The sequence below is a fragment of the Passer domesticus genome, chromosome 2 (assembly GCF_036417665.1).
Source record: "Passer domesticus isolate bPasDom1 chromosome 2, bPasDom1.hap1, whole genome shotgun sequence".
Lineage (NCBI taxonomy): Eukaryota > Metazoa > Chordata > Aves > Passeriformes > Passeridae > Passer > Passer domesticus.
The window spans coordinates 75,082,254-75,095,433 of NC_087475.1; the positions used below are offsets into that span (position 1 = coordinate 75,082,254).

Consider the following 13,180-nt stretch of genomic DNA (forward strand, 5'->3'; position numbering starts at 1 on the left):
TTAATCACAAATGCACTAATGCATTAACAGTCTTGCAATGTTAGGATATTTAAGCAGTACATTAGTGTGCTGTGCTTACAATAATTTTGCTGAGGGAACCATCTAACAATTGAAGTTCTATTTTTAAACTGGTATATTTTTCAGAATTTCAACTTTATTTAGCTCTTGAAGAAAATGGACAGTCTCATAATATGAAAATACATATGTCTTTATTCTGTGATAAGAAAGTGTTAAGTAGCATGGTAATTTTGCATTTATCGTTATCTATCTTACTTTTACTTGCAAAGGAAATTATTGGTGGCATGCTGGACTTGGAACCGCGGCTCTGGAGAAAAGGAATCAGACAGAACTTTGAGGAGCAGCGGAAAAAGGTGTTGCAGTTTGCTCAGTGGTGGAAACCATATGACTTCACCAAAAAGAAAGAATGAGAACAACCTGGAGTCAAGGACTATATAAGCCATTAATTACACTAAAGGATACTTCACATGTTAGGAATAACACCAGTGTGTTATGTGTGGCTAATATATTTTAAAATATAGGATATTGTTTAATAGCTGATGATCTGTTTCTGTTTTGGACACTGGATCACATGTACTCGCAAGCCTGAAAAACCAGATTTGTACAGTGAGTTTAGTTTTTCCTTTTTCAGCTGAGCCAAAAGGATAATATCCATGTGGCCATTTGAGTTCTTAAAAATGTAACTTTTGCTTTTGGAGTTTTTATAATCTTTGAGACAGCTGATATTTTTTATATTGTATTAAGCCAGTGCTTAATAATAATGGTGAACTTTTGTCAAAAATGGTGTACATTTTAAGAACATTTTGATTAATACAAATACATTGCTACAGAAGGAAATTATACAGAAAATAGTCTTCTGATTTTGTGTCCTTGTGGTCTTTAAATTGAGGTCATTGCAGTAACACAAACATTCACGAAGAATGTGATTGATAAACCTGCTGTTGCCCCCCTGCACAGGAATGAATACAATTTTTTGTACTTTCTTTCAATATGAAGTAGTGTTTTTCAAGCACAAAGGATAATAAGACAGTCCATAGCTGATGACAAATGACAGCTTTAATAGCAGCAGTTACCTTTGGTAACAGTGAAAGAAGAATCTCAAGGGAAAACGCTCTCTGATGGCCAGCAAAGAAGAAAATGATCACAGGGATCTCCCCAGGTAACCCTTCTTCCTTGTGTGTCTCCTCTCAGGTGGTTTTTGGTAGTACTTTGCCCTAATAGTTTTCATCAAGACCAGCTCAAAATCCCTGCTTGTTTTTCCTGCTTGTGATGCTGTTAGAGCTGGTTGAAGCACGCTCTGACCAGAGGCAAGAGTTGCGTGTTAATTGATTGTTAAGCATGGATGTCACCGGCAAATGCCTGCATGCTGTTTCAAGGACCACTTTCCACCATTTATTTGCTAGATTTTAGTTTTTTCTTTTGTGTAAAAGGTATGAAATTAGGGTAGGGAAAAGGTGATTCTTGCATCAGTGTCCACCACTTCCTGCGGAAACCCTAACATAGCAGGCTTGGACTTTGCAGGGAGAGAGCTGGGAGAGCAAGGAGAATAGGAGAAAGGACAGATGGACATGGATAGAAACATTAGAGCAGCACAAGGGAAAGGTGCAGACCTGTGAACAGAGGGCTGCAGTGCTCCAGGGGGAGGCTGCAAACGGTGGAAGGTGGAAGGCCCTTGGTACAGGATAGATTAAGGCACTGTGTGAGCGTCTTAATGTGCTGCCTGTTCTTTTCCTTCTGAACTATTGCTCTGTACATCTCTGTTAACTATTGTGAACTGCTCAGATTAAGAAATCGATCACTAAATATTACAGGGTTGAATAAGTATTTAATATGGTGGTCTTTTGCAGCTTTGCTGAAGATGTGGTGCTTTTCCTCTTCCTACCCCACTGCCACATTTTAGCAAATAAGTCTGGTAGAGATTGGAATCTGCTGCGTTGTGAATTATTTTCTGTAGGATCTTTGTCAGTTGGTGCCACTTCAAGAGAAGTAACTTAAAAGTAAGCTTTGATGATGATTGTAGTGATCTAATGTCTGATTTTCACTCTGTTCACCAGCAAGGTGTGGATAAAGGGACAATTCTTCTGTACTCCTTAGGCTATTGGGAAGATTGCTTAGCAAATAGGATGTGAAAGCTAGTAGTTGCTTAGCATGTAGCAATACTGAACCAAACTTAGCTAAAGCACAGTCTTTGGTGGTGTAAAGCATGAGTAAAAATTGCTTTCTCTGAAAGCATATGTAGCCTTCAGTCTCATCTGCCTCCTGGGATGATAGCTGGAAGCAGCAGAGGTGACTGACTGTCTTTTAAGGCCATGGAAAAGTCTTTATCCAATGCTGTGCTGGAAATGCAATTCTTCTGACAGCTCTGCTCTCAGAATTTGTGTTCCTCGAGGGAAGTGCTATGTTTCACAAAGAATATCCAACTTGTGTGTAGAAAAGTCCTCTGACTCATGGTCCATGCATATTTTATTATTCTGCTTCCAGCAAAACTACAAAACTACTGGTATTGTTTGGAAAGGACTCTGAAATATGGGATAAGAGTAACTCAAGCTAGTGATACAGGAAAATGTTTCTTATCCTGTTAGAAGTTTTCAAAATGGGAGACTGTGTTTACCACATACACTGAGAATAGTATCTTGTCGTAATTGGTCACAGACCAGAAAAGCATATTGTCAGGTTAAGCTGTTCCTCCTCATAAGTATCTCTAAATATTCATAAGGCTGTGACAGTAAACACAGCTTGTTAGGGCATTTTTAGAAGGCATGGTATGCTTACACTTCAGTCCTAACCCTTATAAATACTAAAAAATTTTAAATAGACTTCTTTCATCTGTAAGAATAGCCAATAAATAAGTTCTTTAGTAGTAAGATATAAAATATTAATTCAGGTGTCTTTAGGGAAAGCAAGGATTGGAAGCTTGATTTCTTATGTTGTTATAAATGTGCTTCTGTGTACTCTTTTGTGTGACTAGGAAAGAGAAGGATCTTCTTTCTTCAAGTGAATCTACGTGTGTGATTTAAGAGGGATTGTATCAATGTCTTGCCCTGTGTTACAAGAAGATGGTGTAATATGTGCTACTCATCTGAAAGGAAAACATGTTAAAATTAATAGTAATGCTCATGGCAGTTCACCAATCTCTTGAAATCTCATGAAAGAAGAAAACTTTTCCTGCATCCCCTGAGAGTTCTTTCTTAGGTTGAAATTTCTTCAGTATTTCCTGTTGTCTGCATTTTTCATTTTATCTTTAAAGTATATTTTTCTAATTGACTACAGATGAAAAGTCATGGAAACACAGGCTGCTATACTCTTGCTTTAAGTGTAGCTGTTTTGTAAACTGGATCTTTAATATCCTGGGTAAACTAGGACTAGATACTAAAGTCCAAAACATCTTTACCTACAAGCATCTTTATCTTTTCTGGCTCCTGGGTGTGACCCAAACACTGTACACAGAGGCACATCTTGCACATTGGTTATGTTAGAGATAGCAGAGTGAGCTCATGATGTGTGGGTGGTTGTAAAAGGTTCATTCCTCTGCTCAAGCATGTGCCTTTTTACATGTGGTCTGAGGGCAGCAGGCAGCCTGAAATTGCTCTGATGAGACAACTTTTAAGTTCTGCATTTGAACTGAAAATGCATCAATTAATTATTTTTAAATTTTTAGCTTTCATAAAGCAAGTACCCTAGAGCATACATGCAGTAAAAACAAATTTAGCAAAAACCCACGAGCACAACTAACATTTTAGAATAAAGTTGAAAGTATTCTTCTTGAGCCACTATATTTAAGGTAATGTTTTTAATCAAAATTTTCTGGTTTGCAGTTTCTGGCCATTGATGCACAACTGTTGGTCACCTGCCAATCTGGAATGAGAGATAGGTACAGTTTGGTTTTGAGGCCAGACAAGATGACTTTTCCAAGTCTCTCCCAGCTCTTTCTGCTGTGGTTTTAAGATGTTATTTGGTTCTGATATTTATGTGAAAATGTTTTGGAATAGCATTGTAGGACAAGATGTGAGCAGCGAACAGCTGATAAATATTTAATGGAGCATAAATACACAGTTGCTGCTGTACAGCTTCCCTTTGCCTGTCATCACAGGTTGCAGGGCTTCATTTGGGAATGCTAAGTGATCTCTTTCGTCTCTAGAAGGTTTTACAGCCAGTTTCAGCTGTGGGCTTTGTAGTTTGAAAGCATTACAGCTCTTCAAACTCTTCCAATATTCCCCCTTTCATTGTAGAACAGTTCTTTGAATGTTTGACCACAGTTCAGGAGGCCAGTGGGACAGAAGACAACAACAAACAGTCATAATGGCTTTATGGACAGTGGCATCTCCAGGTGGAACTGTGTGTGTAGGCTTTTAGTTCAGAGTTAGCTTGGGCAAATTGAATCAGAAATGGTAACATTATGATCTTTCAGTCCCTCGCTCTTCTTTCCTGGCTGCTATTGCAGGACTTAGATTTTCATTATCTTAGCCAAGCCTTCCATTTTAGATAACTCTTCTTAGCAGCACTTGCTAAGACTTAGTAAAAACTTGCTAAGAATACTGGTTCAGCCTCTTAGCCACTAAGACTGACCAGTCTGTACTACACTACTGGGTCTTTGCCTGAATCACCCTTTCCCATGGCTGACAGTGAGGGTTTGCTAGTGTTATGTAGTGGAAAAGGTGCAAAGCTTGGTATGGCTGCTGTTTGTTATACACCAGCACTCCAGGTCTCTGTGTAACTGTGTGTGTTGGGATATGTACTGATTACATTTAGGAAACAAGTGCTGAGACTTCATGGGATTTCACTAGAGTTACACCGGGCTGTACACCATTAAACATGTCAGAGTATGTCCCTTATCATAAGGAGAAGGTAGTTTTAAGTATGCAAAAGAAATTACTACTTTACTTCATCTGCTAATACTGGATTTATAAAATGCATTAAGTAAGCCTTAAGCCTTTCATAAGTGGTTTGTGGCATCCATAGAATCAGAGGAGAAGGAGGGCAGGAGATAATTTTATCTAGCTGATCCAAAGAGAAAATCAGGTACATTTGTGGCATTGGCATTCCTAGATCTGTTTTTCATCATGAAACATTTGGTTTCTTATCTTTAATCTGATTTGTTCATGATTCAAGTTCAGTATTTCTTGTCTGTTACAGATCTGTGAAACATGATTTCGTTCTTCAGAGGCTGCTTTTGTGTATCTGAGGACTGCAGTTAGGCTGTCTCCAAATTCTTGTCTTCAGGTTAAACTGTGCATTTTCTTTCAATGTTTTCCTGTAGGTTATTATTTTCTATTCTTCTCATTCTTTTGTGCTCTAGAGTCTCTCTGGTTCATTAAGATAGGATGTGATGGAGTCTCGAGAGTGGATACGATATCTCAGAGAGTTGTTATCACTGTGTCTGACAGGAGAGGTTGGTGCCATTCTTGGTGGAATATCCTCCTAGTCACACACACACCCACACACCCACACCCACCCACCCCCCCAGTGCAGTTGGCTATTTCAGGAGACTATGACATAGTGAAGCCCATGACTCCCTGCTATCTTCAGATCCTCTCCTGCTCTCAAGTCAACAGTTTGCTATTATAGCAAATTACACCCAAGTCTGTGTTCTTGCTCTTATTGTTATTGACTTCATTTCCTTTTTATAGACCTGTTTTATTTTCATTTTGATGAGATGATTTTGAGTTCTACTTCTGCTTTTACATTATTTTTTGCAACCTCTTGAGTCATGTGCAAAATTAAGGAGCAATGCTGTATTGCAACAACTAGCAGTTGGTGCCACATCCATGTTCACCCTGCAATATTTGTGTGCCCTGACTAAACTGTTCCCCTGCTGTCACCTGGACTGTTGCTGATGGACTGCTGCAACTTCTGATCCCATTTTTCTTGCTACAGATGTGTCTGCTGTGGGCACCTCAAGTACCAAATGCAATAGGAAGGGTTGCTTTAGTAGAGTCAGAAACTAATATCATCTGTAAAAGGTGAGATGGAAATGAATTGTTATCCAGGATTATATTCTGGTTTTCCATAGGAAAAAAATGGCCTGAAATTCAGACATTGCAGTTATGCCTTTCTCATTCAGGTCATCTGCTTGGCTGGGTGCCTTCCCAGCCTCTTGCACATTCAGAGCACTGAGGGGGCAGAGGGAGAAACCGGAGAGGCCTTGATGTTGTGAAAGCACTGCTCAGCAATTTGTGGAACTTTGGTGTCCTATCAGCATTGTTTTCGTCACAGATCTAGTTCACAGCACCAAGCAAGCTGTGCCCTCTGCTACTGGCAGATAGTGGCAGGGCCACTGCTCAGCAGGAGTTCTGAGAGGCTTGGTTGAAATTATGTGCCATGAGTTCTTGCTGTGATTTACAGTCAGGTTGGTTGAATTTAAAAGTATATACTACTGGTCATTCCTGAAAACTCTGAAGAACATAATATCAGGGTTTTAAAAGCCCTGAACAAATTGATAGGCTTTAGAAGGCAGAGTGGAAAGAGAATTTGGCTATTATTTCTTTTAACAAACAGCACATGGCTTCTTGAGAGGTTCCTGTTCATTCAGCTCCCCACTTTTATTGAAGTGTAATCTTCTGTGGAAAGCTTTTGAATTATTTTCTCTTCAGTGCAAAATTACTTTGGCTAGTATTAGAACAGAAACAGATGATACGGAATTCACCTGACATCAGTGTGAGGAGTTCTCGTCTCTGTCTATAGCTGTCAGCAAGACTGTGGGTAAATAGCATTTTATACTTCATATCAAATAAAAAAATTTCTAAAAACTTTGTTTTAAAGTAGAAAAAAAAGAGAATAGCATCCTCTAAGGAAATCTTAATCCATAGGACCTTGATCTTCAGAGCTCACAAACATGAACTTTGTGCTCTGAAGGTTTTGACAGACACAGCTTCCTCTGACAGCTGCTGAATCTATTGTCTCTTTGGACCAAGTGAATTTCCTCCCAAGCCTTTGCACATGCCCTGCCCCAACCCAGCACCTGGAATTTGGGTTGCTTAGGGCACCTAGAAAATTCTCTCCGATTCCAGCTCCTTTTGCATCCCTAGGATCCCATCCACTTCAGTTGGACACATCATCCTTGAAGTGCTCTTTGTCCATGAACACAGTTTTAAATGATTTATCACTACACAGTCTTTTATTTTTAGTTTCCGTGCAAAGCTTCCAAATCAAATCTTGATGGGAACTTCTGTCTGTGATGATTTTATTGTCTTCATTTCCACTAATGAAAACCAAGTAGAATCTTGTTTAAACTGTGTGGTTGTCTTCCTTAGTGTATTTTTTACACAAATCAAACATGAATACAGGTAGAGGAGAACAGTAATATAATTCTGGCATATTAAATAATTAACTTTAAAAAGATCAGTGAGTCTCTTCCTAACAAAACAGCACTGCTAGAAAGCTGAGATTGTTTTTTAATGTTGGGAAGTGAGGACATGCAAGAGGATTGTGAGGACTCACAAGATGTTGTGAGCTGGGTGATGCAGTTGGCACAACATAAGGATGGGATGCCATCCTGTGGGGCTGGACAAGCTTGAGAACCTCATGAGGTTCAACAAGTCTAAGTGCTACTTCTGGGTCAGGGCAATCCCAGACATGAGAACAGACTCGGACAAGAAGTCACAGAGGGCAGCCTACCCAAGAAGGATGTGGTGGTGCTGGTGGATGAAAAACTGGATGCAATATGTCATTGTGTGCTCACATCCCAGAAAGCCAGTTGTATCCTGGGATGTATCAAAAGCAGCGGGGCCAGCAGGGTGAGGGAGGTGATTCTGCCCCTGTGCTCTGTTCTGGTTTTTATCATCATGTGATTCCTCACTTCTGATGCTGCTGGCCCTGTGGTGTTTCATGTGTCTGCATTATGTGGGCAATAAAATTGTAGTGTTTCACTTTCTTAAATTACCCTATATGCATTACTTGGTTTATGCAGACATCTTTGTTCAACTCCCGGTTGATGTGTTTTCTTTTCTCAGAAGATTTGTGGCTATGCAGTTTTCATTGCATGTTTTTGGGTTTTGTTTTGCTGGGTTTTGTTTTCCCCTGTAACACACTGGCTGCATTATGTCTTTCAGGGTGCCAACCAGAGTGCTTCTCCTGCGTGGCACTGTGCTTAGCTGCTCTGTATATGACTGGCTCTCAATTAAGTAGACTGGTACTGCCTGATCCTGGGGAGTTCTTGGAGACCTGTGCTGCTCCCTTTCCTAAGGGCTGGGGTCTGGAGAGAGGGTTTGTTTATTGGAGATGGGCTGCGTGGTTATTGATTGTCTGCCCTCCTGAAAGGAGTCTGCTGTACAAGAGGACAGGTCTTGGGGAATAATATAAAAACTATCACTCGCACTTTCTCAGGAACTGTGTTTCAGTTCTGTTTTCTCAGAAACTGTGTTTCACATCTGGATCAGCTTATTAAGGATATTTACTAATGAAGCCCCAGTAAGGTGACACAGCAGCCAATTACTTTTTGCACTGAGTTCCCACTTGTTTAATGACTGACAGCAGGACCTTTTAAAACTGCAGGCCTGACAACTTTGTAATAATCAGTTATTTCAGTTTAGTTTTTAACAGCATGTTTAAATCCCAACCTGAATCCCCAAATATAATCACATTACAGACCAATTATCCTGCTCGCTGAGTCACTTTGTCAGTTTGACAGCATGCCTGGCAGAAAATTTCGAATCCTTTCAATTCTTTGATTAAAGAAATGAATTAATTCAGAGTTTTATTTTGTTTGGAGATATGGAAGTCTGACTCTCCCACTGATTCATAGTCACCATTTGAAGCTGGAGAGTTCTCTTTTGTGGTAAATGTAGAGAGTAGTCACAATTCTGGGCAAAAATCTTTGTTTTTTCCATGCTGTGGTGCAGATCCCTGTATTTGAAGGCCTACTCCCTGATTTTTTGCTTGTATTGACCAGAGGTTGACTGTATTTCACTCTAGCAGACATGAATGGCCGATGAGACAGGTAGTCATGAAGAGGGAGTGGATCCATACAAAGGATGTCTTCCTGATGTATTATCATTTAAAACAAATATACAAAGAATATAAAGATGTGTAGAGAGAGTTTGGAGCAGGGAAAGAATCCTTTTGAAAAAGCAGGTTCAAGTTGGAAGTTAGCAAATATTCATAGTGTTTGATCTTCTGAATATTTGGTTGGTTTAGAAAAGTTGGGTATCTGCAGCCTGCAGTGAAGACAGTGACCTGTTAACAAAATCATACTATCATAGTTCTCTGTTTGGTAGATCTTTCTACTCATAATGGGAAGGGAATAGTATTAGTTTTGGCATTTTGAAACCATTTCTCAATACCACAAACACATTATGATATTTACAAATATTGCACTGCTATCTACATGCTGCAGACCAAATCAGCGGTTGCCCAGTCACATCATTAGGGCATGCATCTCACACAGAGTTAACAAAACCCCACCCACAGCAGAGGAAAGTTCATAATTTTCATTCCTGTGCTGCTGAAAAGGAATTACATACAGGAAGGTTAGAGCTGGGGCAGGGTTCCACTTCACAGTGTGCAATCCCCACTGGGCAGGTGTGGGCAGCACATGTGTTTGATGGGAGGGATGATAATGCACTCAAAATTAGGGAAAGGGAAGTTATTAGAGAGCTATGTGAGGGCAATACAGGAATGTAGTGGGTTACAATCAAAAGAACTAAAATGTGAAGTGGATCCAGTGACTTCTAGGCTCATGAAAGAAAAGGAGAGAAGTTTAACACCTGCACTAAGAGGAAGGCAATGATACCATGGCGTCATTCCTGAGTTAGGAAGACTCTCAAATAACTGATGATGCAAAAGAGATATGAACTTTATAAAAATAATAATTTTGACCAGACTCTAAACACAACTAAGTTTTCAAAGGGGAGAATAGTTGTCAGTAGTAAAGAAAGAAGAGGTAGAACAAAATAATCAGTAACTTACATGTGTGTCAGTGTCTAAAAAATCAGCAAGAAACTATCTGGATGCTGTAGAATATTTGTGGGAGATGTGAAAATGCCATTAATAAATATTTACAGGTACATTCAAATATGGCATGTGTAAAGCTGCCTAGACCTATATTCCATAGCTTTGTTCCTGTTCTCAAGGACTTTTGGGGGGGTTGGGGGAAGAAGCAAGCAAGCTTTCAAAGAGAATACATTTTTTTTATGTTCTCCTCATGAGAATCTTCACAATTCCTTTGAAAGTTACCTTTCCATCTCAGCAAATTTTCAGTATTTCTACTTTGAGTTTTCTGTCATTATGCAGTCTAAATAAAATTCATCTTTGAAAAATTTCTTTCAGATAGAGCTTTACTGCCAAGAAAGAGACTATAATTTGCACTTTTCTCTTGGGGGTTTGTGCAGCAGAAAGGTTGTTTTGAAGTGCACGAAACCTGCTCTTTGTGCTGGGTAATTTTGCACCCTCCAGTGGCCATGAAGCTTCTTTTTTAGTCCCAAATTCCCTGAAGTAGACAGAACACATTGCTGCAGGAAGTAAAATGTTCAGATTCTGAAAGCCATCTGTGTGCTTTTTTCCTATAATCAAATAATCCACAGCTGTTTCCAAAAGGATATATTCCATTAACTCTGCGCTTTTATGAACATTTTCTTCTTCTTTCCACTGTACTCTACCACTGCTGAGGGAAAAAAAGAAAATCTCACATGTGACATTCTGTTTATGTTTACTAACTGCCATAGGCAGGCCAGAGTCCTGCAGCATTTTCTTGTCACCTTTGGCAAGTTTTGTAGTATCACAGAAAAATGGCCCTTGGGAATTAAAAATAATGAGCTGTGATTCCATGTCTGCATCTCTTCCTTCTGTTGGGACAAGCCTTCCTGAGAGGAGAAAGTGCTGACACTGTTTGTGTAATCTTACATCAGCAAGAGGTAGCGAAATTCTGAGTACCTCAGTGGTTGCCTGGGTTTGTTCCCAGCTAAATCACAGGCCTGCTTGATACTTTGTCCATATGTGGAAAGAAATGTCTTTCAAATGACCATCAGTATCCCCTGGAGGAGACCCTGATATGTGACTCTGGAACTGTAGATGTATTTCGAGCAAGACCCCTTATCTCTCTTGAATTCAGTTTTTACATTGAACAATTTACCTTTTACCTTCTGAGAAGCAACCAAAGGCAGTGCTACCCATGCTGGTAGGTAATCCTCAGCCTTCAATTCATCTGTAATGAGTCAGAATTTGCTTGGAATTTACTTCTCCAATTTCAGTAAGAAATATTTTAAAAAGTGTAGGGTGAGATGCAAAGAGTAGAATACATCTCAGCTTAAGTTTGGGGGGGTGATTTGCCACCAGTATGGGGAAGATGTCTAAACTCCTGTTACAGTCAGCAGAGTGAGCAGAGCTGAGAGTGATTCAGCTCCTCAGAGTGGGTGGTGTTCTTGGGATGAGTCAGTGGACTCCAGGCCTGGTCTGTCCTATCCTGCCTGGCTCTCCATGGGCTGTGATGGGAGTTGGACACTGCCTCACACAGACATCCTGCGTTGTAGAAACCCAAATCCAAGAAAGGTGGATTGTAGCCTGTACGTTTATGTAGAAAATGGCTGTCATTATTTTTTTACTCCTATATAGGAGTTATATCCTTTGGAATGTAACCTCTCCTGGGAGTCTTGCAGTGCATCCAAACACTATTGAATTTTCTTGTGCTGAGATATTAGGCAAATTGTGTCTTATTAAAGGTGGGAATGTTTAATATGTTTCACAAATTGCATGTTAGATGTTTGGTAATATATTTTAATGTCCTAATGAGGGATAGGGTATGCAGGGAGGACTCAGCTCTCCTCTGTCTAGAGCCACAGGATCTTAACTGAGGTCAGTTCCCAAAAAATGAGGGTAAGTTTTCATATAGACCAGTAGTTGTATTTCAGAAGTCAAAGGAATTTGATAAGGTCTCAAAGGACTTGCAGAAGAAAAATGTTTTTCTAAAAACAAACTAAAGAAAACCTAGAGACCTGCACTCTTTTAACCCATACCTTGGAACTGGGAAAAAAACAAGTAAACCACTAATGGTTGATGTATACAGGTAAGGAAAAAACCAAACAAAAAGGATTTTGAAAATTCCTCATGACCGTTTTTTTGTTTGAATGGCCTACAGAGAAAGCAGTAGATATATTTGGAATTTTTATGATTCTGTAACTCATGTATGATACTTCCATAATCAACCTTGGAGGATAATGAAACCCTGGAAATGTTGGTACATTCCACTATTCAATTCACATCTTTGGTATAGCACTGCAATCCAGATGATCAGTGTGATGCTGTTAAATGTCATGTGGTTGTTAGGTTTAGGAAATTTGGTTTTTATAGCTTTAGCACAATCCTGAAAATGTGAAGAACAGCAAGGAGGTTATTTTGGCAGAATGGGAATTACTTTGAGTTTGTACTTAAATCCACAATCAAGATGAAGGACCTCTTAAAAACATTTTGCTCAAGGTGAAATGAAGCATTGTAGCAACACGTGATGCTTCTGAAGTGTAATTTTGCTGCCTTTCACATAAAAACAAGATGGTAAAATAGAAGAGGTGATAGAAAATAATGAAGGATGTAGTTTGGACAGAAGCAGTCAGATGCCTCTTCTCATTCTCTCCCTGTCCTTAATGAAAAGAACATGATTTTTTTTTTTCCTTTCCCCAATTAGGTCAAATTTAAACATGCCAGTTGCGTTCTGCTGGTTCCAGTTCTCAAGTTCTTCTTGCACAAATGGTGGTACGTATTCCCCTAGGTCACATCAGTTGCCTCTCCCTCTGACTGGATAAGCCCCTGTATTTAATTTTTTGCAGACTTTTATGAACCATTTTATTTAATGATTTCAATTGTTAAGGTTTGTTTGTTTTGTTTGTTTTTTTTCTTTCCCTGGGACAGGCCCTTGAACAGGTGAGATCTCTTGCTTCACACCATTGTGGGTAATATGGCACTTTCAAATCATCAGAAATCCCAGGGGATAATAGCTCTGGTCTCTATACTCATGCTGAGTGCAGCAAAGAGGAGCTGCTGGTGTGGAGCTCTGAGCTCTTATGCTGACAGTGAACCTGTTATTTCAGACAGGACATGTATCTTTGGAGGATCTGCTGTTCCTTGTGGCTCATGTTTCTGGATGCACTGCAGGAGCATCAGGAAATGGAAAATTTAGTAAAAGTAACATACAGCTGTAAAGGTCAAGAGTTTGATTACAGATCCTTGACAGCTTACA

At 39.6% G+C, this 13,180-nt stretch overlaps 2 protein-coding genes across 5 annotated transcripts in view; one reads left to right on the forward strand and one right to left on the reverse strand.

Annotated features, from left to right (window-relative positions):
- CWF19L2 (CWF19 like cell cycle control factor 2) overlaps nucleotides 1–878 on the forward strand; it is a 59,439-nt gene extending 58,561 nt beyond the window's left edge. For all 4 annotated transcript variants that reach the window (XM_064409348.1, XM_064409351.1, XM_064409350.1 and 1 more), the window contains one exon: nucleotides 288–878. In XM_064409348.1, the coding sequence (XP_064265418.1) occupies nucleotides 288–428 (141 nt within the window). In that variant the 3' untranslated portion in view covers nucleotides 429–878. The remainder of the gene's footprint in view (nucleotides 1–287) is intronic.
- Nucleotides 1–13,180, reverse strand: part of ACAT1 (acetyl-CoA acetyltransferase 1) — a 382,585-nt gene that overhangs the window by 344,240 nt on the left and 25,165 nt on the right. The window lies entirely within an intron of this gene.